The 26158-nt window shown below is 35.4% G+C and overlaps 1 protein-coding gene across 2 annotated transcripts in view; it reads right to left on the bottom strand.

The window, feature by feature from the left end:
• Positions 1-26158, bottom strand: part of SHPRH (SNF2 histone linker PHD RING helicase) — a 44303-nt gene that overhangs the window by 14380 nt on the left and 3765 nt on the right. For both annotated transcript variants that reach the window (XM_082758195.1, XM_082758196.1), the window contains 21 exons: positions 25084-25302; positions 24654-24732; positions 23729-23879; positions 22861-22966; positions 22104-22360; positions 21008-21703; positions 17360-17611; positions 16487-16565; positions 15370-15533; positions 15029-15285; positions 13016-13137; positions 11455-11543; positions 9690-9779; positions 8492-8599; positions 7339-7481; positions 5457-5630; positions 4840-4902; positions 3610-3835; positions 2143-2286; positions 1345-1446; positions 375-446 (listed from right to left, as the gene is read on the bottom strand). In XM_082758195.1, the coding sequence (XP_082614321.1) occupies positions 375-446; positions 1345-1446; positions 2143-2286; positions 3610-3835; positions 4840-4902; positions 5457-5630; positions 7339-7481; positions 8492-8599; positions 9690-9779; positions 11455-11543; positions 13016-13137; positions 15029-15285; positions 15370-15533; positions 16487-16565; positions 17360-17611; positions 21008-21703; positions 22104-22360; positions 22861-22966; positions 23729-23879; positions 24654-24732; positions 25084-25302 (3593 nt within the window). The remainder of the gene's footprint in view (positions 1-374; positions 447-1344; positions 1447-2142; positions 2287-3609; positions 3836-4839; positions 4903-5456; positions 5631-7338; positions 7482-8491; positions 8600-9689; positions 9780-11454; positions 11544-13015; positions 13138-15028; positions 15286-15369; positions 15534-16486; positions 16566-17359; positions 17612-21007; positions 21704-22103; positions 22361-22860; positions 22967-23728; positions 23880-24653; positions 24733-25083; positions 25303-26158) is intronic.

Below are 26158 nucleotides of genomic sequence, written 5' to 3' on the forward strand. Positions count from 1 at the left end.
CTTTTTGTGTCTATGAAGTCCATCCTGTACCAGTCTGCTCTACAGGCTATACCAAGATTAAAAAAATTCACAGGTCTAATTAGCAGAGGGAATTGACTGAATGTCTGGCAACCAAACAAGAGATCTTCCAGTCTTTATAAGGTTCTTCCAATCATACAGAAACAGGACGCAAAGCATTTTAAAACTTCCTTGAAATGTGATGGCTACCATCTTCTCAAGTGACAGTCTTGAACAAAGTTAAAGACAAGACTGCTTTTCCTTTCAGTGAAATCCTCCAAGTCAGAGATAAAACATAATGGCAGTCTTGATATACAACTGACTCAGATCTAGGTAAAGAGTTAGTCAGTAGTTTTTGCTTTTGTAAAATATCTTACCTGTTTTCCCAGTTGACGTGCACAGATAGGACATGGTTCTGGATTAACTCCCCCAGTTGTTTTATCCTGAGACTGTAAAGTAGAAGAAAAATGTGTTCTGTGTTATTAATATAGTTTTCATATATACATAAATATATATTTATCAATATAAAAGTTATTCTATACTTCTGGGAAAAATGAATGTTGAGATCCTTAGAAGGTGTGCGCACAACCTAAAACACATTACCCATGAAGAAAAGTATCTTGGTAAACTTAAAAAAAAAAAAAAAAAATAATTTATGTAAGTGCTGTTCACACTGTGGTCCTTCAGATATCATCGCAGTACAGTTTTGAAAAATCTAAGGAAAATTGAAGCTTCAAATGAGAAGCTAGCTATATTTTCTCTCAGCTTTATGTTGTTGTAAAAACACTTAAATATACTTAATTATGCTTACTTGAACACTATGATTAACACTAATATACATGGCGTTTGGTTTGACATTTTTAATATTTAACCTATAAAGCTCTTTGTTCTTCTATTTAAGGAAACAAGGCCTTGGTAGAATAGCAAAAAGTACGTGCAGAGGTACATAGATTTACAAGCCTTCTTCTGAACTTGGCCCAGTTAGTTTACTGAGTATTTTAACCATCTATAACTACTTCGTAGTTTTATGTTTGTGTAATTAATCAGATGGCCAAAATAACACTTTTACTATTATTACACTATTTTATTACTACATTTTTATATTTTACATTACATTTTTACATTATATTTTTATATTTTATTATTACACTTAGTAACACTTAATAAATAACTTTATGAATATGCAGTAACACAGAACACCACACAAATTCAATATGTAGTGTGAATCTTTACAGGAACTGAATTTACTTGAAAATGCAATTTTTAAATGAAATAACGGCAACTTTCTTCAAGTAAGTAGAATATATCACTTTAGTTTGGTAAAGATCAAGGAACCATAAACCTTACCTTCTCCAGATTAGTGAGATACAGAAGTTGTCCTAATTTCTTTTGTAGTTGTGATTTAGCCACTGCCTTGTCATTCAGAAGTTTCACTCGATTTTGCTCTACCTACGGAAACAGTATGAAACGTGTATAAATACAAAAAAGTACATAGATTAAATGTCTATTTTCCTATAGTAGCACTTATATCTAACACTGAGCCTTCACAGGAAAAAAAGGAAAATATATTTCTATTGAAAACATATTTCTATTTGTGCAAGAAAAATAATTAAGTGAAATCAACCCAGCATTTCCCGTGTTCAAGAACAGAAAATGTCTCAGAGGTGGCTCAGATTCCAAGGTACTGAAATAAGGTGTCTATTTCTTTTCTTTTTTTACTGCTGTTTTTTTTTTTTTTTTTTTTTTTTTTAAAGTCCTTGTGGAAAGTAACAATGCAGGTCAGAAATCAGGTCAACTTCATTTTCCACCAGGTTGCAAAATTGGGCAATACCAGACAGGTCCCTCAGGTATTCACCTGCTGCTGGAAAGACAGTAGTCTTTTGGAAACATGCCACTCATACAGCCAGAAGGCTGACAAAATATATCCGTTTAAGAGTTATAAACTCAAAAAGGCCCATACAATACATTTAAAAGTGGCATGTTTTCTGTTTATTCCACCCAAGCATTCTGAAATTGAAACAGAGGTGCATTATAGAACTTATACATAGATCTCTCTCACTATACACGCACACACACACTTGAGGTACAGTCTCCAAACTTGATTCTTTCAGAAAAAAAAGATGTCTTTCCTGTCAAGTACTTCACCTCATGTGGCTCTATGATGTGGAGAACTGGTGGATTTGGTTTTGGCTCATCAGGATGACGCACCCTCAGCCGTTCTGTAGCCATTGCTAGCTCATCAATAGCAGACACGTGATCCCTTAGCACCATCCAATATTCATGAAGTAACTATAAGAAAAGCCTAAACAAATTAGTAGCAGAACTGAGTTGAGTTCTCTTTATATGAGTCGACCATACACTGTATAATATGAAAACATTTTTGAATAAGAGATAATATTTCTTTACACTAATTCAGACACAACAACAAATTACAAAGGAAGGCAAGATTATCCCTATGCCTTTTGCTTATTCTCTTTTCCAGCCTCTTTATGAACGAGGTCTCTCATTTCTTCTACAGCTATTATTATTACACAACTAAAAAATCAGAAACAAAATGCCTGGCAAGATGTTGAATAAGGGAAAATGATTAACCAATTTTTGAACAGTTAGCTGTTATAGTACAAACATTACTTCTTGAAGGTGAAGTGTGTTTTAAATAAATGTTAATGGTCTTGACAAAAGAACAGACAAGCACAGGGTGAAGATTAAATCAGATTCAGATCTCCCAAGTAAAAGAAAATGCTGACTTTCTACAAAAGAAACGTCTTGGACTGGAAGTATACTGCATACACAAATTGATGTTATATTATTTCTAAATTACTTATAATACCATAAAATATGCCTTCCCAAGCTTTCCACAATTTAATTACTATATCAAAAACTTCAGTGATGCAAATGCCAAAAATTACTTTTTTTTTTTTTTTTAATCAAAAATGAAAAGGATAACTATCTGAAAGAAAACACTTGATTATATCTAGGCTATAAGATAGGATGATACCCTTGTATGCAGAAGTTCTTCCCCTATCTCCAACACTGGTATTTACTGCAAGGACACCCAGACATGCCAGGATGCATGAAGAAAGCCACATTAGACTCCAGCAGTTCCCTCTGGTCCAAAGAATGGCGGACTAATATTCTAGGTTACATTGCATGGCAAAAAAGATCCAGGATAAAAAAAAAAAGCATGTGAAGGGCTATGTGAAAAGCATGTGAAGGGCTATGTGAAAAGCATGTGAAGCTTGTGCTATAGCTAGCACAAGATGGAAGGTTAACTGAATTACAGAATTGACCAACTGATTTGCTGTCTTGCTACGTTCTGATTTAACTAAGCAGAAAAACACATTTAATTGTATCTAGATACTATCCTAACAGATGCAATTACAGTGCTTACTAAATTGCTTATTTGCCAGTACAGATCTTTTAGATATCCTTAAACCATATATAAACCATTTTAAATCAAATCACGTAATAATCACCACAAAAATGTTTTGTGTATACAAACTGATTTCAGAAGTGCAATTTAAATATTTGTTCATATGCAGCTTAAATCTGCATGTATTACATATAATATTTCTTTATTTCTATATTTCTTTATCATCTAATTTACTGTACCTTATATTCCTTTTTCCATGCTTCAAAGAGTTCCAGAAATATGCTACCTTCTTCAGTTAGCTTAACATCCATCCGGTGAGCTTTAGCAAAGGAGAGAATAGCTTTCAGGGCACGCTCAGTTTCACTGGTTGCCCACAGTCCTCTACTTGTGGTGGGCAAACGGTCATCAACTAGCCCTTCTTCATCTTCTATCATCTCTTCAAATATAGCCATTTGGCCTTTAACACTTAAAAATAAAGCCAACAACGTATCACTGATTTAGAATTCCACATCAGTTTCTACTATTCATCATATATTTCAGCCTTCTAATATTTGATTAAAGGAAAAAAACAAACTAAACAAATACAGACAAATGTTTTGCTACTTGGTTTCAAATTACTGTACAGGCCATTTTGTCAGCTCAAAATCATTAACAGCTTTTTGTAAGATGCTTACACATTTTAATTATCTTTCAGTAGTTAATGATTCTAGAATGTCACATTCAATTAAAAAAATGTAACTCTGAATTCTTTAATCAGCAAGAGTTAATCAAATTCTGATGCAAAATATAATGCAATGCATTGCACTGTTTAAGAACAGTGCAGCTTCCCAGATACCTTCTTAATAAACAACACCGATTCAGAAAACACCCTAATGTTACCTAGTGATTCCAATGATCCTAACAGAGCTCCCACTAGGGAAGACATTCCAAATGCTTTCTCAAGTGACATTAAGATTTTCAAATCTAGCTTTGATGCTGTAAGGGATATGAGATAAAAGTCAAGAAGAATTCAGAGGACCTATGCCTCACTACTGTCCACTACGTATATTCCTTTCACACCATGGATTGGTGCAACCTTTCCTTCAGATCACAGCTGCATTCAGGTCTGAAGTCTCCTCCCTCATTGTGGCTTAAGTCAAATTGTCTTACTTTGAGTTATACAGAAAAATATCAGTGAAAGGGTATGGCATTACACCATGTATTTATACAAGCTCTTTCTGAACACTTAAACACTTCACACATACTGCCAATTATAGCAGCCTGAGAAAGAACGGCATGCATTTGTTCTTTGTAGATGACTTCTTCAAATGAATTTTACATAGAAAATTTAACCTAATGAAATTGCTATCAAGACCCCAAGCAAGAAGTTTTAATTTGTTCAAAGCATTTCAGAAAACTGTAAGCACAAAATAGAGAACAATCCAACTTTTTCTTTTTGAAGTGAAAAAATTATATAGCAATGAACTTACGTCTGAGAAAAGAGTTTCGACTCATATTCTGTGAACAGCTCATCAGCCTTACAGAAGACACAGCTGCAATATAGGAGATTGAAAACAAAACTACTCAGAATTTGATCAGAAACCACAATAATTCCTGTAATTCTTAATTCTAATATTTAAAAAACTACACAAAGTCCTTAAAAAGAACAGTTTAAGTCTTATATGTACATGCGATATAATATCTGACAGCAAAAGGTTTCATAAGCAATTTTATCATTCTATAAAGTTCTTCACTGACTGGGTGGTCAGGGTCCACAGGGAAGTGATTGCAGCATCACGCCAGTCATTGCTCAAGCAGTATCTGGACAATGCTCTTGGACATACAGTTTAACTCTTAGGTTGTCTTGTGTTTAAGATAGAAGTTGGACTTGATGACCCTTATAGGTCCCTTCCAATTCAGGATATTCTACAGCTCTACAGTTCTATAAAAATGAAGGTCATGATTCTAACAACTGAACCTGTATTGTCTGTGTACATAGAACCACAAAACTGAGAACAAAATTAAGACCATAATCTCTTCTCTTATTTTGAGTAAAGGAAAAATTGTGTAATACATCTAAAATATATTTTAGATTCTCCAGACATACTTGTTAAGTGGCAGTCTAACAGGTCGCAAATGGCAGATAGTGGCAGCCTCAATAACCTGCTTTGATGGAGGGCCTTCTAAGTTTTTCACTGCTTCTCTTACAATCTTCTGAAACTTCTTCACTTCATCCAGCTGGGTTGTGAGTAGGTATTGAAGGCCTCTGCAGTCACGGAATCTGATTTGCAGAAAAAGGGAAAAAATAGCACACTGAGTCATCAAATACAAATTTAATTCAGTATTTTGAAGAAATAATTTCCTAAAAATGTCCTAAATCTTAGCTGTCCTTCTTGATTAGATTGGGGATGTGAGGACTAGCAAAGTACTTCCTATATCATGTTTTTCCTGTGGGCAGAGGTCCTTTACTGAGAGTGCACTGTTCATACAGGGTCTAGTATTCACATGCAAGACGAATGTTTTATAAGATTGTGCTTCTACACCATAAGGGGAGTTTGATTCAAAACATGCCTTTCCTAAAGTGAGTAGAAAAGAGCACAAGTTTATCAACACTACTGAAGCTTGGCTTTTAAAATGACCTAGTTAAGCAATAAATATTTTAAACTAAAATAGATGAGTTTGCCTGACCAGGTAGCTTGAAAATACACATGTATTGCAATCACAGGTTTGTAAAACTCCCACATTATCCCCTGGATTAACCATCTCTAATACTCAATGAGAGTTTACCATTTGTTGCTTCCACAACTGACTGTTAGGAAACGCTAGACACTATCAATTTTTTACTGCACATGCTAAAATAAATTAAATAGGAAATTAAGTTCTTTCTCTCCCTGAGAGCGCAGGCCTTGCTCACCCTTAAAATACAACTGCTCAGAGGAGAACTTACTGTTTTCTACATTTATCTATACCTAACGTGAATGGACAGAGAAGACCAAGCCAAACTTTTCGTAAAGGCGCATGGTGGAAGGACAACAGAGAACAGACACAAGATGCAACAGAGGAAACACTAACTGGATATTTATTTAAATAAATAAATAAATATAATAAAATGGTGTGTTTTAATGGTGTGTTTAAATAAATAAATAAATAAAGGATATTTATTTTTCATTGAGTGGGTCAAATACTGGAATAGACTCCACAAAGACGCTGTAGCATCTCCCTCCTTGGAGGTATTCTAAATCTAACAGAACAAATTCCTGGGCAACTTGGTCAATCTAAGTCTCTGAGCATGGGCGATTTGTGAGCAAGAGCTTGTGCTAGGTGACTTCCAGATGTTCCTCCAAATCATTATACTGTAATAGCACACAAAAAAATGGAATTGTTACATCAAAGTATCACACCATTACTAATAACTTCTTGATCTGATTTTCTATATCAGAAATTCCACTCAAAACAAGCACAGTAAAGAGTAGCTATTATGACAATTTGTTTGCATAATATTAACCCATAAAGCACTGCTTCACACATTTAGAATTCAGAAGTACTGCTGTTTAACATGAAATCAACCCAAAATTCTTTGCTCTAAAGACAATGATGCTATTTTATGTTGTTACACAAGGAATTCCTGATATAGTCTGTCCACTTCCCTTTTCTGAGAGTCATTTTCTTTTAGAGGTTACCCAAATTTAATGCAATAAACTTGGGATCTTTCTTAACAAGCAGTTGCTAAAAAACACTAAAACAACCGTATATAATAGAAAGGAAAGTTTTAAAGAACATTTGTCTAGGAGAAAACTAATTCTCCTACTTTCCTTTTCAAGTCTTCTATCTAGTTCTGATTTCTTGAACTGTTTTTGAAACTTAATTGCAGCCCAGATATTCTGAAGCACAAGTGCCTGCTACTAAACTGCAGCTGTTAGCACAAAGTGATCGGAAGACTTGAAAAGACTTAACTGTATTCATTAGCCTACTTTAGCTAGTTCTCTTACTTTTCTGCCATGGAGAGTTTACTTGTCTGCTGTTTGTAGTTGCAGGTTATTTCGTTTTGCACACGTTGAACAAGTTCCTCATCAATGGCATACTGTATTGCAGTCTGGATGACATCTAACCACCATGGAGAACCAGAATGTATCTGTATGCAAAAGAACAGGTTATCTATGAACATTCAACAACCAGTAAGTTTACTCTTTGCAGCAGAGGCTTATTCTGCTCTCTAGGCCATGTTTAAACAACAAAACCTGGTAAATTCCATGGAAAGAAAGCAGAGAATGAGCATATGCTTAGAAAATACCCAATGAATACATGGACAGAGATTTTGTAAAACCCCATCTACTTCCACACCTTGAAATTGCTTCAGTAGAGTCAGATTTTCTTAGGCCATATACACAGAATACCCGTGTAAAAGGTATCATAATCAATTCAAAGTGCGCTCTATAAAAGAGGAAAGGAACATTTCAAAGAAAGCAAGTTATCTGTGAAATTAATGAAGAATAACACTGAAGTGAGCTTATAATTTTTAAAGGTGAAAATACGGGAAAGATTACTTCTTCACATGTATGTGCTGTATGACCCCATTTCTGTATTAGTTCTTTACTATTTTAACAAGCAGCATTTCACCTCAGGTGTTCATTAATTTGTTTGGTTTGTACCTTCCCAAGAAATGTGAATAGTCACCTTGAATAGATGTAATTGAGCCTTATACACAATGACTAAATGCATGTCAAAAAAGAACACTTCCTTCAGAAGTAACAAGTAATCTGATACACTAGAGAAACATTTCAAGCTAAAACCTCTAACTCATTGACTTAAAATCAACGTGAAACTGTTAACATAAGAATCAAGCACAGTGCTAAACTTTACTAGAACCATTTCACCATTATTATATGCTTCTCTTTTTAGTCATCCGTTCACTGAGCACTGTGAACGTCTTTGTGCGGGGATCACAGTATATTTGGGGGCTCTGTTTTTTGTGTGTGTGTGTATATATGAATATACGCACACTGCTGAAGTCCCATTTGAAACAGGCCTTCAAAGAACTATTAGAGATAATAGGTAGCTGAAGGTCTGGATAAAAAAGGAAACATGAAATTAAGGTAAATTTAAATAAATTAAAAAAAGACTAAATATGTAAGAGGTACCTGCCTTTCTCTGGAGCTCCCGAATGGTCTGGAAAACTGGTTGTAAAGCCTGATGGGCTTCTGCAACTTCTGCATTTGATTTACTCATATAATGCTGCCGAAGTTGTTCTGCCTGTATGTAAGTAAGAGTTTAAATGACGTACAACTCTTATTTATGAGGTATAAAAATGCAACATCTCCGCAGCTACCATAATGCTTTAGAATGGCTATCTACCTAAGTGCTACTCACCTTTGTTCTTGAGTAATATTTAGACTTAATTTTTCCCTCTAGAATTTATTCATAAGCCCTCCCAAAACATTCAAAGACAAATTATTACATGATGTTAACCATGCGATTTTGCTTTTGGACAGGCCCAAATAACACACTAGAAACACAACACATTATAAGAGGAATTGGAATGCCACATACTCCTTAATTCTCTCTACATTGTTTTAGGATTTTTCTATTGTTTAGCTTCAACACAATGTTTTTCAATCTGAGAACCACACAATTGAATTTCACTTTACCTACATATAGAATTTATCAATAAAAATACCAAGAAAGGTTTAAACTGTATTATATTTGTGGGCATCACTCTTGTGTTTTTTTCTCCAATAAAAATTACTCCTGAGAGTGAAAACCATTTATGACATGCAGGTGTCTCTGATATAACCTGTACAAGATTATTTGATATTTTAAAAACTGATCAACAGAAATCTTGTTTCTTACCATTAACACATACACACATCTTTTACCATTACAATCTGATATCACTAGATACCTTTATTTAGTGCATTTTAATGGTGTGTTTAAATTGTTTCTTCTGTTTGCTACTATCAAAACAATTATATTACTGCTACAGGTGGAAGTTAGTTACCAGAAACAGACCGGACTCATAGGGATTTGAATGAGCTGCTGGCAGAAGATTGTTTTTTATAGCAATTTCTGCTTTATATCTGTAAGCAAAAGCCACATTTTCCAATCCTCTTCACATCAATGTCAGGAAAACGTGGCAATTAAATTGCTTGAGTTTTAAGGCAATCAAAAAATGAGCACAATTTCTATTAAGTTACTATGAAACTAGAAAAATTTCTATTGACTAACCTGAAAGAAAATGCCCACAGTTAACTTGAAAACTATGGTTAGAGAAAAATATTAAAGGATAAAAAAAATAAAAAGATACTCTTATAAACGTATTTATATAAAAATGAACAAGATTTACCTCTTCTGCAAGTCGGCTATCACGCAAAGTTGGAGGAATTCCTGTGTGCTTTCCCAACAATTCCATCAAATTGTGTGTAGAATGAAGTCTCTAAACATACCAAAAAAAAAAGTCAGTGGTAATCATGAAAAAAATATATTGCAATAACTGTGACAGGAAAAGCTTAATCAGCAATGAAGTCTTATGGCAAGAAATTAGTACTCCATTAAAGCATTAGCGTCTTTTTTTTTTTTTTAACCCCTATATTAATCTGGAAGCATATAATGATAAACATTGTTTTCATCATTTTAGTGAGGTGGGAAGTGAAACAAGTTAAAAAGACCTTCAACACCTCTTAGCAAATTATTAGGCAAGTCTTCAGATTCTGTCCAGTACTCACCCTCATAATTAAAACTGCCCTTAACTATTATGTAAAACAAGTTGTTTATTTTATAGTACATTCTTTTGTAAATCTTTCGGAACATCATATGGAGAAGTCATTTAGCATTCTAAAACAAAAGAGAATATAAGGAAAAAAAAACTCTCTCTTGAACACTTCAACTATTTTACTATTTTTTTTTTTTTTTTAAACTTTTCAGGGGAAAAAACAACTTCATTATTTCAAAGCAACTCTATTCTTCTTATTCTAGGTTCACCTTATATATCCCAAACCAGTCTACTAATATTATGTTGCCTGCATATTCCATGAATGTATTTTAATAACCTCCTCGATTATGCATGATCTTATGCCTTTCTCACCTCCTTGACTCACTCCACCATTGCCCTATCAATACATCAGCCAGTAAAGAGCACTAACCTGTAGTGGCTTGCCATTTTCTTAGAGTCAAAGCTACACAACTGGGAAGCACTCAACAGAAGTAGTTTTATTACCTAAAGTCAATATTAGGTAGTGCACATTTTGAGGAAAATATTTACTTGATATATCATTCAGTAAAACAGCTTCATTAACAACGTTGTCACAAGTGGCTTAACAAGTTTATGCTAACATGCTAACTGAAAAATGCCTCAATTTCACAAACAAGGAATATCAAAGCAGCACAATGGAGGCATCAAATGACCACATACAAGATTAGCAATCAAAGAGTAACTTAATGGAAAAAAGCAAAGTAAAGAAATATACAGATCACTTCTTATTTATCTGTCATTAGCATTTTAAATATCTTGTTATGATTAAAAGAATTCTGGTCAATTTAAAACTGATAGTTCTTGAAATAACTGTTACAAAGTTTATTTATCAGGAAAATATATTCATACTTTTATATAGTATTCAAAATATATCCATATTTTTCCTGAAAAAAATAACTTTTTTTTTTTGTGTGTTTTAATGCTATTTGAGATCATCTACAGTGCAATGATTTTATTATTCTCTATCACTTGGCACATTAATATCACTCCTATTGCCAACCCAGCATCCTGTATTTGCACTAGTCTGCAAAATAATACCATTAATGTGAACAGTCACAGTCACATATGCAAGCCTAGAAAGTCAGCTTGTTAAGTTTAGTACAGAACAGCAGGTGGAGATCATACACTGCTTCTGGGATATTGTTATGACTGAGAAGCAAAAGCTTTTTAGAAACATGGTAGGTTTTAGAAAAAGACAAATGAAGGTCACTAGACAGATTCCTATCTAAAGACTGATGCCAGCTGGCTGAAAGAGTCATTCACCACACCACTTGGGAGAAAGAAAAGTTTAACCTGTCAATTTAAATCTAGATTATTCCAATTCTTATTCAGGTCTCTTTACACCTTAATCTTTACTCACTTGCAAGGAATCTGTTTTGAGCTTTTCTTTGTGCTCTTCAGAAGAACGTAACACTTCTCTGTACAGCTCTGCAGCCAATGCATATTCTTCTGGATTTAAAAAAAAGTAAACAAAACAAGAACATTTACATATACAAATTGACTTGGTCTTTAAATATCCAGACAGACATCACTTGCAATAAATGAAGAGGTTTTCAGACAAGCTGTATAATATTTGTTCATCTTCAAGCAAATCTTCCCTGTTCATTCTCCCTGCTCCAAAATGGGAAAAGATACAGTGTTGAATCTTATAGGCTAAAGCAGTTTCTAAGTTAAGTATATTACATGATCGTCAGATCTATAAACTTCTTGATCTTAAAAATATCCATCCACGGTTGTGTATGTCAAAAAAAACCATCTCAAATGTCACACTAAAAACCCACCATCTACAACTCATTGCAAGGATGTATTACTAAATTTGCACTGCACATATGTTACTCACTCTTCCAGAGTCCTAACAACACATGCACAGAAAAGTTTTATCGTACTTTAGAAATGTAAAAAGTAATTACATACATGTAGGGATCATAACCGTAGATATAAGGTACCAACATGACAATCACTTCTCAGAAAACAGATAACATAAATTGATTTAAGAAGATATGCAAAATTGAAGTTGCACACATGAAAGTAGCAGCATTTAAAAAAAAATATTTCCTTTTCTCTCATCTGATAAAAAATTACTTAGCCAGCAATACAGTCTTAGAAGACTCTTAAAATGGGGAAAGTACAAGGACATGAAATATATAAAAGCAAGAAGTAAAAAAAAAAAAAAAAAAAAAATCACTTCCCCACATATCTAGAAACATAACAGCAATAAGATTTGTTCTTTCTTACACTGGAACAGTTGCAAACTGTAAGGGTCGTGCAATATACTATTGTTGTAACAGGACAAAAGTTACGCGCTGAATTTGCAAGGACTCAACACTGAGGCTTGTCAAGCATTCTTTGGAAGATTTCTTGACTTGCCAGTAACTTTTAGTTGGTTTAGCAGTGACAACAATTTCTTTAACTCACTTGGCATTTATGGCAAGTTTTTTAAACAACTTTTGTTTTACAGTCAAAGCTTTCTTTCCCCTCTTAATTCAGACAAAAATCAACATTGAAAAATTTGTGATGCCTGCTGTACAGCTCTAACCGCTAAACAAAAACGCAGACCCTAAAATGCAGTCAAGTAATTCCACATTCATTGTGGAATTTTATGTGGAAGGGAACACAAAGGCAGGCCTGAAAGCAGTATACTAATAAAATAAGGCAGCAGAATAAGTACAAGTGTGATTTCTTATCCTCCCAGTACAAACAGATGGTAGAACTGAGGTAGAACACAGAACAGGAAAGCCAGAAATACCGAGGCACCTCAAAGACACCACACTACATCTATTCTCTTCTCCTTTGACTAGGAGGAGTGCTGGTCTTGTTATAAACACTTTTACGAGCTTATTTTCCCAAGTTTATTTTCATTAAGTCTTTTCCATAATAAGCCTACTAAAAGAAGTAAATATATTACAGCCACCCAGTCTTACCTTTAATGATATGGATACCAGCTAAGCCATTAAGAGCACACACCAACTGTCGGTGAGCTTCCTCACACTCTGTTCTACATTTCTTCTGCAGAGATGTTAGCAGTTCTTCCATGGTCATGGTGCTGGAATAGAGAGCAAGTGGCTCAAATTTGAAACAAAACCATAATGCTACAGAAGTTAATCTGTCTTGCTGTGCAGCATGAAATACTATGTTACATACATGCAACATACTGTGCAAATGTTTACCAGAGATTAAAAAATAAGAAGCCAACAAAAAACTTTTTCCAACAGACTTCAGGCAGAGATTTACTCTAACTTAAGTACATCAAGAGACTGACAACTCCTAAAAATAGGGAGAAATAAAACAAGAGGAAAAATAGAACCAGGTGAAGTAATCCTTCACGGGGCAAAATATGTTGCTCCTTCTGTTACAATAGAGAACTGGAAACAACCAAAAATAGACCTTGTGTCACTAGAAGCTGAGAGAACAAAATGAGAAATGAAAACAGCCACGAGAAACTACACTTCTCCCCTTCATCACCAACCTAAACATGCAGAATGGATGAAATATTGAGGTAAGTGGAAAATATATGGAATGAAAACAGTGAAGATTAGCAAGCACAACTTCCCTTTCTTTCTAGACTTCCTTTTCTACATTTGTTTGTAATATTTGTAATTATTGTGAGGAATTTAATTAGAAGTGAAATAGCTGAACAGAAAAATACAGGAAAGATGAGAGGGAGAAGCAAAGAAGGAAGCATGAAGGGTAGCTTGGAATAAGGGACAAAGAATCCAGGCAGGAAGAAGACTGATGCAAAGAGATAGGAAAGTAAACTGCAGCAGCAGTCTACACCCAACCTGAGGCTGCTTCTATGACCAATTGCTGCTGTGAGACCAGATACAACCCTGCTCCCTGGAACTGTGCCAAAATCAATGCAGTACACTAAGCTGTCCCCAGCATGCTCAGCTCAGTTTTATGTTTCATTTGTGCTCCGCTGGCTAATTTCAATGCAAATAATGTAGGGGTTTGTGGGAACATTGCTTTCTCCCAGGTTTGACTTCTTACTACCACACTGGTAGAATGTGAGACAAAGTGGTATAGCACAGTGCCTGCTATTGGTCCCTGCTGAAACAGCTGGAAAGTCATCTACAGCTGCTTAGGCACACTGAAAGTGCCCTGTATGAGAAACAGGAAGGAGTAGGATAAAAAACTTCATAAAAGGATGGAAATAAACTTAATAAAATAGATGAACAAAAGCAAGAAACAACAGAAGCAACATAGCTAGTGCTATAGTTTATGTTTTTCCATGTTTTTAAATTTAAGAATAAAACAACACAAGCAGTGCTCTGAGATTCTGGAAGAGAAACACCTTGTTTTCACAAAGCCCATTTAATTGCACAAAAAAGAAGTAACTATGTTTCACAAAGAGTAGTGGCAACAGGCTTTAGGTCTAACAAAGGCTGGCACCAAACTGGTATATTTGCAGGGCTTCTGTGCGAAGGGTGACCTTGAAAGCATGCAAGAGGGGGAAAAGAAAGATTTGAACAGCTTTCAAGTTTTGATGCATATTTACTAGCTGTGCAACCTCACGTTAAAAACATTTGATTTTAAGAATTATTCCATTCTGTTTATTCAATTAGTTCATTGTTCTCATTTATGAAAGTGAGTTTTGTAAGACATGAAATTTGGTGGGCTTGTCTGAAACTGAAAAAGAGTATATTTTGTTTCACAGTATATTTGTCACCTGTAACACCCTAGCATGCAACAGCATCAAAGTCAAAGTGTTGCTGCATTATCACTCAGCACTAATGTTTCTTTAACACGAGAATTACCGGCTCCCCTACTGCATATCATTCAACTTCTGTTGTCAGAGCTTGGTGTGACAAAGTTGCATGGTTAACTTATGAAGCTTAAAAGTGAGGTTTACAGCTCTACAAAATACTGCACCATTAGGCACAACTAAAGGTTTGCTTTATCCAAAGCAAACCATTAAGGAAGTGATAAAAATTCACCTTTTCTGTAATGGCAAGAACTCTCCCCGAACAGCTTGTGGATGACAGCAGGCCTGCCTCAGCCGCAGCAAAGGGTACAGAATGGATGTCACGGTCCTTCTATCTAGGCTGCTAAGCTTAAGAGTCCAATCTGATATCTTCCTGAGTTTTGCCAATGCATCCTGGCAGCACACCTCGTGCTGGCGATGATAGAAGTGTCTCTCCACAGGAGAAAAGTGAAGCCAGTGTACGTTTTCTGTCTGAGGCGGGATTTGAATCTGCAATTAAAAAATAAGTAATTTGCAAATAAAATTATTGATATATCTTCTTCAGAAATTTTAAAACCAAAACCTCTCTCTTACTTGGTCAATCACATCTTTCTTTGCTGATCTCCACATTATCTTGGCAATTAAACTGTAGAGAGGACGGGGATTTTTCCTACAATAAGGTTGATATAAAAGCTGGTCCCACCAATGTTTGACCCAGTAAGGATCAATTCCAAGAAAAAGAACCAATCCATACAGATCTGCCAAGAAAAGAAAATGTTTTAATGCAACATTTTTGTTTTAATACTTCAGAATATGCCTCCAAAAAAAAAAAAAGTTAGCTTCCACAGAAATGTTACCATATATAAAGCAAAGACATTTGAGTGATTATCTTTTCCACTTGTTTTCTGGTCATTCCTTCACAAAAACAGTTAACTGGAGGCAGGGGACTGGGTGAGGGGAGGGAAGAGTCTCTCCTTTAGTTACCTGTTGATTTTTATTGAACTTGCAATATCGCAAAATGTCTCTCAAACAGCTAATTTCAAGTTTAGTAGAACAAACTGATGAATTTAAACCTACTCAGAGCAGGGGTGAGAGGCAGAAAGTACATGATTGCATATGGTTAGCTAGGTCTGCCAGTTTTTTCTACAATAATATTGCTCAGTATCATTACTTTACAGCCTGCTGGGCACCTTCTGTTGCCCACTATCCTAGAAGTGGCTGCAATTCAGAAGACTTTCACTTTTCTACTACAGCAGAAGAAATTCACAAAACCCACTATTCTTGTTTTCTTACCTTGAAAGAACATAGCTTGCCAATTCTGATCAATTCAGATGCCCACCATCTTGGGGGACAAAATTTAAGGACACACTAACTTTAAGCTTGTACTCAGAACTTACTGGAGAACTACAGAAGCACATGTTTAAATGCCTGCATTGTCCACATGAGAAACAGAAATATATGACGACACCCTTAAGTTCTTAAAGACCTGGTGGCTACATTCCCTACTCTGTTAGCTTTATGATAATTCAGCTCAGAGCTGTAAGACATTCATCACATACATCACAGACCAGGGGACTTCCAAAGTCAGAATATCTCATACATATCTCTGAATTCAGAGCAAAATTAGCAGACATTTTAAGTGCTTCAAACCCACCACCTCATTATCAGGACAAGGAAAACCCACAGCTGACACTGCTGCATAAAATCTCACCTTCTAATCCTCGCTGCACAGGAGTGCCACTGACACACCAGCGATTGATTCCACTTAAACGGAGTGCCATTTCAGCAGCCTAGCAAAACAAGATAGAATCAATGCCAGGAAAGGAAAAAACAGAGTGGAACACAGTGTGAAGACATAGGGACTTTTAAAAAAAAAAAAAAAAAAAAAAAAAAAAAAAAAGCCTGCACAACTTTTGGTTTAAAAGTTTAACAAACCTTTAAGCAGCATTGGTACAATGTATTACAAAAACATGTACAAAGTTACTGAGAGCTATTTTTAAGGTAACCAAAAGCCATATCCACTTCGAAGTAATCAAGTGCAATCAAATGTTCACAAGAGGCACAGAGTTAGCAAAAGAAACATACACAGAATGAATACTAAAGCTTATGAACCATGATGTAAGTAGCATTTTTGTCTTCCTGTCTTGGGCGAAAAGATTGGAAGAACATTAATTTTAATTATCTCCCATTGCACACCTAGAGTTTCCAGAGACACTGCAAATTATTTTAACCTCTGGATCCAGGGGACACATGCCTCTGAACCATGTCACTGAACTGCCTAGTGTCTTGCTTGAAACTATCAGACACTATATACAACATGATGACCTAGTTGTTTAAGCTGTCAGTATAGATTACGTTAAGTATTTTTTGAGCTGAATATATTTCAGTCTGCTAAAATTCCAGCAGGGGAAACAATTAATAATAATATCTCCAACAGAAAATTCACTTCTAAAGAGCAAGCTACAAGGACAAATGACCTAAGCTCACCGAATGCTAGGAGCGGGGGGAGTCTTATTTAATTATTTACAATAAGCTTGTCAAAACCTTTTCAAGTTAAATAAATGCATGAGTGGGAATGTTATACCTTTGCAGTAGTACATTCAACCATTTGTGCTTCATCAAGGCAGATCCTCCACCACTCCACTGCTACTAAGGGGCTTGGGATGGCCATGTACCGCTTCTGGTTCCTGAAACGCCGCCCATCTTCGCTGTTGCTGTGGGGTATGTCTACGTAGTTCAGTTCAGTGCGGAGGACATCGTATGTGGTGATAACCACCTCCTGCTCCGCCAGCATGTGTGGCTGCAAAAAGCCATGCTTCTTCACACCTTGATATACCTACATGGATTTGCATTCAGTAGCTCATTAGCGAAGAATTAAGGTAAGAGACATTTCAGAAAAAAAAAAAAAATATACCATATCTATCATGTATGGCTTAATACATGCATACTTTTAGATGTGGCCCTCATAAAATAGGAAATCATTCACAAAACCTGTACCATGTACTAGTATGGTCAGAAAACATAAGTAATACAAAATAACAAATGAAGTACATTGATGCAATTTCATGTATAATTATTTACATCTGTACAAAACTTCAAGTATTGATTTTGTTTCTCCTTTGAAGAAAAAAGAATTTTAGAACTTGCTACAACAATTTTGTGTACCAACAGCTGTAAACAAGATTAAATATTCTTTTATGTTGTAAGAAGTAGCATTATGCCAGTGTTACATGCTCTCTCTTCTCTCATTTACTCTAGATGTATATTACCTTTCTCCTCTCAATCCTCTCATCTACCCCCCAAAGAATCTCGTGAAAATTTCATGGAAGATTAGACAAAGACAGTAGCATGCAGTAAAATAAAATAGTTAAAAACAGAAAATAATACTCTGGGTACAGTTTTATCTACAAAAAGTATCTCCACAGAGACTCATAACATAGAAAGAATACCCTAGTGAGAAACAGTTCTCTGTGCATCAACAGAATATTATAATAAATCTTTCATAGTGACATTTGTTGTAATATCAGAAGTAGTTTATCTCCCTCATTATTTTAAGTACAATCCTTTTGGAAACATGGAGCAGTTTCAATAAAAATTTTACAAACTAAACCAAACATTTTACTACATGCTTCCCTGTGATAGCATTTTATATCTAAAACACAGCTAATATGATGAGTCCCAATATACTCAGAATACCAAAGCATGTCAAAATTTCATATAACAAGTGGTATAGCAAACAATCAGTGAAATCCATTTACAAAAATAGAGTTTTGTCATCCCCAGGACTTCTAGCTGAAAGTAATCATTACCAGAGCTATATAGCAATCAACTTTTTTCCCCCTCCCTTTCTCATAAAAAAATGATTTCTCTTGCTCCCCATTTATCTCAGGAACACTCTTTAAAATTACATGCATCCATTGCTTACTACATTTTTATAAGAAGTCATTAGCTACTTCTTACCATTCACCTAGAACTGTATGTAATGCTGAATCCCAGCATTAAATGGTTTGGTTTTCTTCTCATAGATACAGGAATACCCCCATCTTTTTAGAAAACATCTAAATTCTAGTCACATCTTCAATCAGCTAATATCCTTCTATATGTCTCTCAGTCTGTGATTACATGAACATTCTAATCAAGACAGTCTATTCTTATCTAAAGTTGTCTACAAATGCTTGGTTTTAATCACTTAAGATACCCAGTCCCTAAGGGTAACAAACTTTAATGCTCTCTTAATTCAGGCAACAAATGATTAGAAATACCAAAATTGAGGTGATGATATACAACCTCATTTGATTTTCCCCCCTACTTAGCCCTTGATCTGTTTAATTTTCACTGTTAAAATTGTTATTTTCACTGTCACTATATTTTTTTACTCCAGTAATCTTGCTCTACATTTCTGCATATAGCAACAAAGTTTTTGTCAACTGCAAGAAACTCCTGCAGAACATTTCTGTTCAGCCCCAGAACAAGAGAACTGAGCAAGTACAACCTGGCTAATGCACATGAACAAGGGAGAAAAAAAAAAGAGACAGAGAAGGAGATTTAAAAAACAAAACACCAAAGCACAGAGCATGCTCACTGAAACAACTGTTAAGGAAAAATAGCTATTGAAGTCTAATGATCTCTTTGAAGCATTTGTGAACAGATTTTCTGGAGGTTTGTAACTTGGCCAAGTTTTGGTTGTTTCCACAGCAGCAGGAAAAGACAACCTGCTACAAAGCAAGACCTACTGATAAATACTAATTCTTTGTTCTTTTACACAAAATCTGTAGAATTTCCCACAGGTTATGACCAGTTGAAAGAATAAAAAACATCATTCACATGCAATGCAAAATCTGTTAACATGGGAAAGTCAATACTTCAAAATGTCTGCATTCATTTCATTTTAAGTTCACAGAAAAAAAAAACAAAAAAACTTTTCATTTGAAACAGCACTGAAAGCCATTCTGGATGGCTTACAGTTGGCAGTTAAAAGAAGATGTAAACAGTGTCTTAGAGTGGAAGGTGTCACAGTTTTAAAGTACTGACATTCAGTATTTAAGCTGTTCTCCTGTTACCATGTAAATCTATTTCTGACAGTTTTCATCAAAGCTGGTATAGAACTTGGACTAGGTCCTATGAAAACTGTGCAAGCTACTCATTTGTTAGCTGCCGCAATAAAGCTAGTTATCTAAGCTAGTTAGACTACTCACACACACAACTTACTGGAGGCCTAGAATTCATTTGTACATTACATAATGTACAAATGGACAATTGAAGGATAACTGAAGATATCAGATACATTCTTGGTTGTGAAGATTTCTTTTTATCTACTTACCCTTATTCAAAATACAAAGGATCTAAGTATCTCAAAGCACCTTACCATTAGAAAGGTTTTTGCTCATTAAAACTATGAAGGACAAGACTTGACTACATCATGAATCACCAAGTGGTCTGGGTTGGAAGGTACCTTAAAGATCATCTAGTTGAGATAAATAATTGAATTGAAATAAATTCAGTTTAATAAAATACAATGCTTACCCTTGAATACTGTAATAGCTATATTAAAAAAAAAAAATCCTGTACAGTCACAACTACTGTATGTGTAATTAAGTTTATTTCAATGAGAAATCAAGAGATGATACAAGGTCTCCAGACAAGCAACATACTATTCCATGTCAGACATTCTAGAGAAATGCCCAAGATGTAACGGTGTTATTTTCAGTAAACTTGAAAGCCCAAGACTTCTATAAAGCCTGAGAAACAGAATTCCAAAGTATACCCTTTACCTACTAAACCATTTGTTTTTATCTACAAAGAAGTGAGAAACACCTGTCAGGGAGCTGCTAAGTATACAGTGAGAGTCGATACAGCTAAAAACACCTATAGGAAGGCCTTCCTAAGTTCCTCAATAATCTTTTGGAAAAAAAGACACATACAGCATTCCCTCTTAGAAATCATGCATTGTTGCTACTACTCAAGATTTGCTTCTGTATGATAAAGATATCTAGTTCACTGTATTGTCTCCCAATGATCAACTAACAATGAAAAAAATGAAGAACTAAACGCAGACATCTTTCAGGGAGAGAAGTGTATCACGTATTGCCAAAACAGACATGACGGTCTATCAGCAAGGAATACAGAATTCTGACAAAGAAACGTCTGAACTTTACATGATACAGAGAGTCAGACAGAAAACCCCAAGCCTTGATAAAATAACTCCCCAGAAGATGAACATATATAATCTTACCAGAACTCGAAGAGATGATGACCTCACATGTCTGTTGATCTCATCCACCCACTGATGACAAATAGAACTTGGAGAAATTATCAGAGTTGCTCCTGTAGAAACTGGTTTCATTGCCACAAGGCAGTGGGGACAGTAAAAGGGCTTGATCTTCAAATTTTCCTCTTTGTAGTTTACACATTCTGCATGCTGCCATAAAGAACATTTCAGGCACTGCACGCGAGCTTTATAGTCAACCAATCCAAGCTCACCACAGATGCATTCAAAACGATATTCAGAGGTATTAAACGGAAACACAGAACTTGCATGCTGCACACTACTGCTGGCACGTTCTTGGGAATGTGAGGATTGGTCCTTTGGGATTTCCTGTTTGATATCAGCTTTACCTTTAGGAACATCAAGATCAGGATGACTGCTAACGTCACTGGAAACAAGGAGGCTGCCATGCAAGTCAAGAGACTTTGGGACCACAGCTTCCTGCTGAACATCATTCTCTTCTGCAGAGTTCTTGTGATCTACTTCAGATGTCTTGCTGTTTTTCCTAGTTGCACAATAATCATGTTCTTCTGTGGCGATACCTAGTCGTAAAGGGATTTTAAGGACATTTTCAGAAGTAACATCACTATTTTTTGATTCTTTGGTTTGAGTATTAGTATCAGTCAACTGCTTCTTCTGAGTCCTTTCTGAAGTCCTTGCTATCTACAAAGTAAAATTAAACAAGATTGTCAGACTTTCTCCTCACCTTTTTTTCTTCCTTTGGAAGGAAGACTTTAACATCAAGATATAAACATCCTATATGTTTACCAGTGTTTACCACACAACTGCAAGGTAAGAACAGTGTATCTGCCAGCCCCTACAGCAGTATTTTACAGGACTCATGACAAATGTAGTTAATGTTTAGCCCCATATTTAACCTACTTATCATTTCTGCTTCCTTGTCTATGGATTTCAAAGCAAATGGTGCATTTTTTCATTTTTATAAATAAGCCAGTATCACAGAACTAGGTCACAGAGACAACTTGGTTGACTGCAGTATGCAATGGGTAGAAAGCTCTGCCTTTGCACCATTCTTTGAAGTAGCTATTGAAGCAAGTTTTACCTGTTCTTTGGTTCTCTCTCGTCTCTTCTGTTCCTTGTAATTCTTTCCCAGCTTGAAAGACCCAGCCAGACCATGTCCTTTGACTTGTTCCACTACTTGTTCTGCAATTAGTTTTTCTAGAGTTCTTTTGAGAAGACGTTTATTTCTCTGTATGTCATACCTATAGACAGCACTGATATACTTAAATATTGCAATAATGGATGCTCCTTTCTTCACATTCATCTCCTTTACAGCTGCTAATACCATCACTCGTAAGCCTGCATGTATAACCAAAGCAGAAGAAAAACTACAGCTCAGACAAAATGACAGTTACCTTGGAGAACACCTATTAAAGGAACCCTGAACACTGTCTGTGCTTATCTAAAAAAATGCAAAGTGTGTACAGACAGCAGTTTTGACAATGCTTTACTTGAGGTAGTTTTATGAATCACTTTTCAGATGAGACGTGCATATTTCAATACAGAGTAACCACAAAAATAACTACCTCCTAATTTTTCTTACTGAAGTTTAGAAACTCTCTATTTCAGTTTGATGAATGAACTCTTACAAAATGACCCCCAGGTACACACAGTTCTATAGCAGACATCTGAGTTGGTAACTTTACTTTTAAACATACACAACCTTACACCAAAATACTCAGCGAAAGAACCACTTCATTCTGCAAAATCACAGAGTGGCCTTAAACTCACTACCAATGGTCAACACAAGAGTTATGCCAAAAGCAAAATGCATTAAGAAATTCATCAGAAATACTTACTGGGATATTGTATTTTTTCTTTCAATTTCAACTCCATTTCCCTTGTTTTTTTCTTTTTATTTCCTTCTAAAGGCTGAGGTGGAACAAAGAAGTTCACAAGCTTACCCTAAGGCAGACAACATTAAATAGTGTTATCAGCTCACATCTCTTCACAGCAATTCTGAACTTAATTTTTTCACATTTGAAAAAAAGCTTGAACTGTTAATGAAGTGTGCACTCTTACGATGCACTGATCCCACTAATTTATTTATTTATTTATTTATTTTTAAGTAGGTAGAATGATACCCATTGGCTCAGTTTTCTGGCAAATGCTGTTCAACACCCTACACTAAAACAGAAGAGCAGCCCAGCAAGCCCCTTGGGGTCTCTGCGACTTCAGAACTAAGTTGAAGGAATCTATAGCTGTAACTGACATAGATTACGGATGGGGAAAGGCAGGAGAGGAAAATACATATTGTACATACAGCCAGAAAGACAAAAACAAATAAGCAATACAGCTTGTCTAATAGATGTTTGATACTTATTAATAGAATGAAGTGAAGGGGAGAACAATTTCTGACTTAGCAGACCAAACTATAAATTCATACACTCTTGGAGTGTGTGGAAACTATTAACAGCTTATTAACAGTGCAGTTGCCTGCTAGTCCCCTTCAACAAAGGGGAATGGTATCAAATGCCACTCATGCAATCTACTCCACTATTTATGTCACCACGTATCACAAAGTAAAAAGCTAAAGTTTTTACTGTACTTTAATCCAGCTTTGATTCTGGATTAATATAAAACAAAATAGTAAACTTAGAGATAAAACACATTTCATTAATCTGAGAAGTAATTTCCTCATATTAAATCTTACCCTAGTTGCCTCACCTCAGGTAATGTCAGATCATCTTGCTTAATGTCTTGTCGGGTGTGAGTCAGAATAAGCGCCAACACTTCTACTGTTTTTCCAAGACCCATCTCATCTGCCAAAATACCTCCAGGCCACTGAGGTCCAGCACATGGATATTCACGGATAATACTAAAAAAACAAGTACGTTCCCAAGAGGAAAATCAGTGATTACAGAACGGTATGACAGAAGCATGTGTTCAGGAATATACACACAGCACAGTGTCAGCAAAGCAAGGGGTAGTACCTACGAATGGGTAATATCTTTTATTAGATAAACTGAGCTTGACAAAAGCTTGCAAGCTTTGAGTGTTCCAACCTGGTCAAAATTAATGTGTATGGCAGAAGGTTACCCCCACACCTCCACCCTGATAGATTTTGCTTCGCTAATCTTAGCGTATTGCAACATTAGTCTACAAAAATAAAAATATATTTATATTCATATTCTGAAAATTACATACACACAACAGGAAAAAAGCATACTAGCAAAAGATTCTGTTCTAAACAAATTCATGAGAAAAATGAAACTGAGATAATAATTGCATTAATAAAAAGCTTTATGCTGCCTCCTTCCTTTAGCTTTTAAAAGCATTGGAAGAACAGGTTGAAGCCTCCAGCATTCTAATTTTAAAAGAATGTTAATCTTATAACCAAAAACTTACATCAAATACAAGCAGCTTTAAGAACTGTCTTCAACTCCAGATTTACTTATTTTTCCATGTATTATATACTCCAATTTGCCCTTTCATTAAAAATCAAATATATCATTGTTCTAATTCTTTAGTTGTTAACTGAAAAGCTAGAATTATGGATTATCTTGTATTCTCCAGGTAAAAGCTGCCAATAAGGTTTTTCACAAAGTACAGCTTTAAGGTGTTCTCTAAAGAGGTGACCGTAGAAACGTACCAGCCTGTAAATGGATTATAGTAGATTTTCACTCCATCCAGAGTGATGACCTCTCGCCATAAGAAGTGCAGTGCATTTTCTAGGGAGAAAGAGGTCATAATAGTATTACAAGGTTTCTCTATAAACAGTAGTTAGAACAGTACTTAGAATTGCTTAGCCTTATTGTGGCACTTAAATAAAAGAGGCAGACGTCCACCACACTTCATGACCAACAAGCTGTATCATCTGCTGATCAGCAAAGCATATTTATCTTCTCATTTAGTGCACTACCCAAGCAACCCACTTGGGTTGCTTTTATAAGCCACACCTTTTATAAAAATAGTAATGAAATAATTAACAAAGCTTCTAATCAAACAGTAAGAAAACATTATGCTCACAATACAACACCACTTTCCTCAGTAATACAAGTTTTCCAGGCCCATATACTTGCCATTGCTTGGAGTGCCTGTGAAGTTCTCTCTGTGAAGCATCCAATTCACAGCCTCACTTTGGTACGGCCTCAGAATAGGAATTAAGGCAGGATGCTGCACATCCTCTCTCAGCAATTGGATATCCTGCTGATGGGTATGCCTTACAAAGTCATAAAGCTCTTCGATATTTTGGCGCTCTAGTTCCATGTCTGATTCTTCTTCATCTTCCTCCAGCACATCTGTATACACCCAGTCATTCAAGAGATGCATTATCAATTAACTCTTGTCAACATTTCAGTAAGTTCTGCTGCAACATACTTATTTAAGCCATGAAAACAAACAAAGCAAAACATCATTTAAACATGTCACAACTGCACCTGACTCAGCTACCAGCAGTAGGAAACAAAGAACACTTTCCTAGATGCTAACATTAACACTCTACTGCCATCATGGAAATGGATATAACTGGAAAAGCTCTTCCTTCAGAGTTTAGGCACAGAATGACCAGATTTTATTTATTCAATAAATAGCTTCCACTAAGTATTTCCAGTGGATAAAGAATCAAAAATAACTCACATTTCAGTTTAAAATGTTCACATGGGTTGATCGACTTAGAGAAAGGGGAAAATCACAGTGGGTTGTAAAGGATTTGTTCATTTTTCATTAAATAAAGTCCTTCTTGATATGAAAACATTAAAAACAATCAGAAAATCTCTTCAGTATAAGTTTTCATGTTACTTTTAAATTATTCATCTGGCTATAAAAATTGTAGAAGTCTAACAACATGGAATTCCCATCATATCACTGCAAGAAGTCAGACAACTCATACTTCAGAAATCATAATCCTACCTCAAGAGAAGTATGTACCCTCTAGGAGACTTAGCAAAGAAGACCTTGTACATACATATTTTCCATGAAATTTGGGTATATGGGCATACACAGAACTTATGCACTGCAGAACAAATATTTATGAAAAATTTAAGGGTCAGTATTTTAGGAAGCTGAAGTAAGATGAGGCAACAAAAGGCTTGCACAAGTTTTGAGAGCATTTTAGGTCCCAAGTAAAATCAGTACTAATAAAACCTGGGAAGAGCT

This window comes from Aythya marila (assembly GCF_965140915.1).
Source record: "Aythya marila genome assembly, chromosome: 3".
Lineage (NCBI taxonomy): Eukaryota > Metazoa > Chordata > Aves > Anseriformes > Anatidae > Aythya > Aythya marila.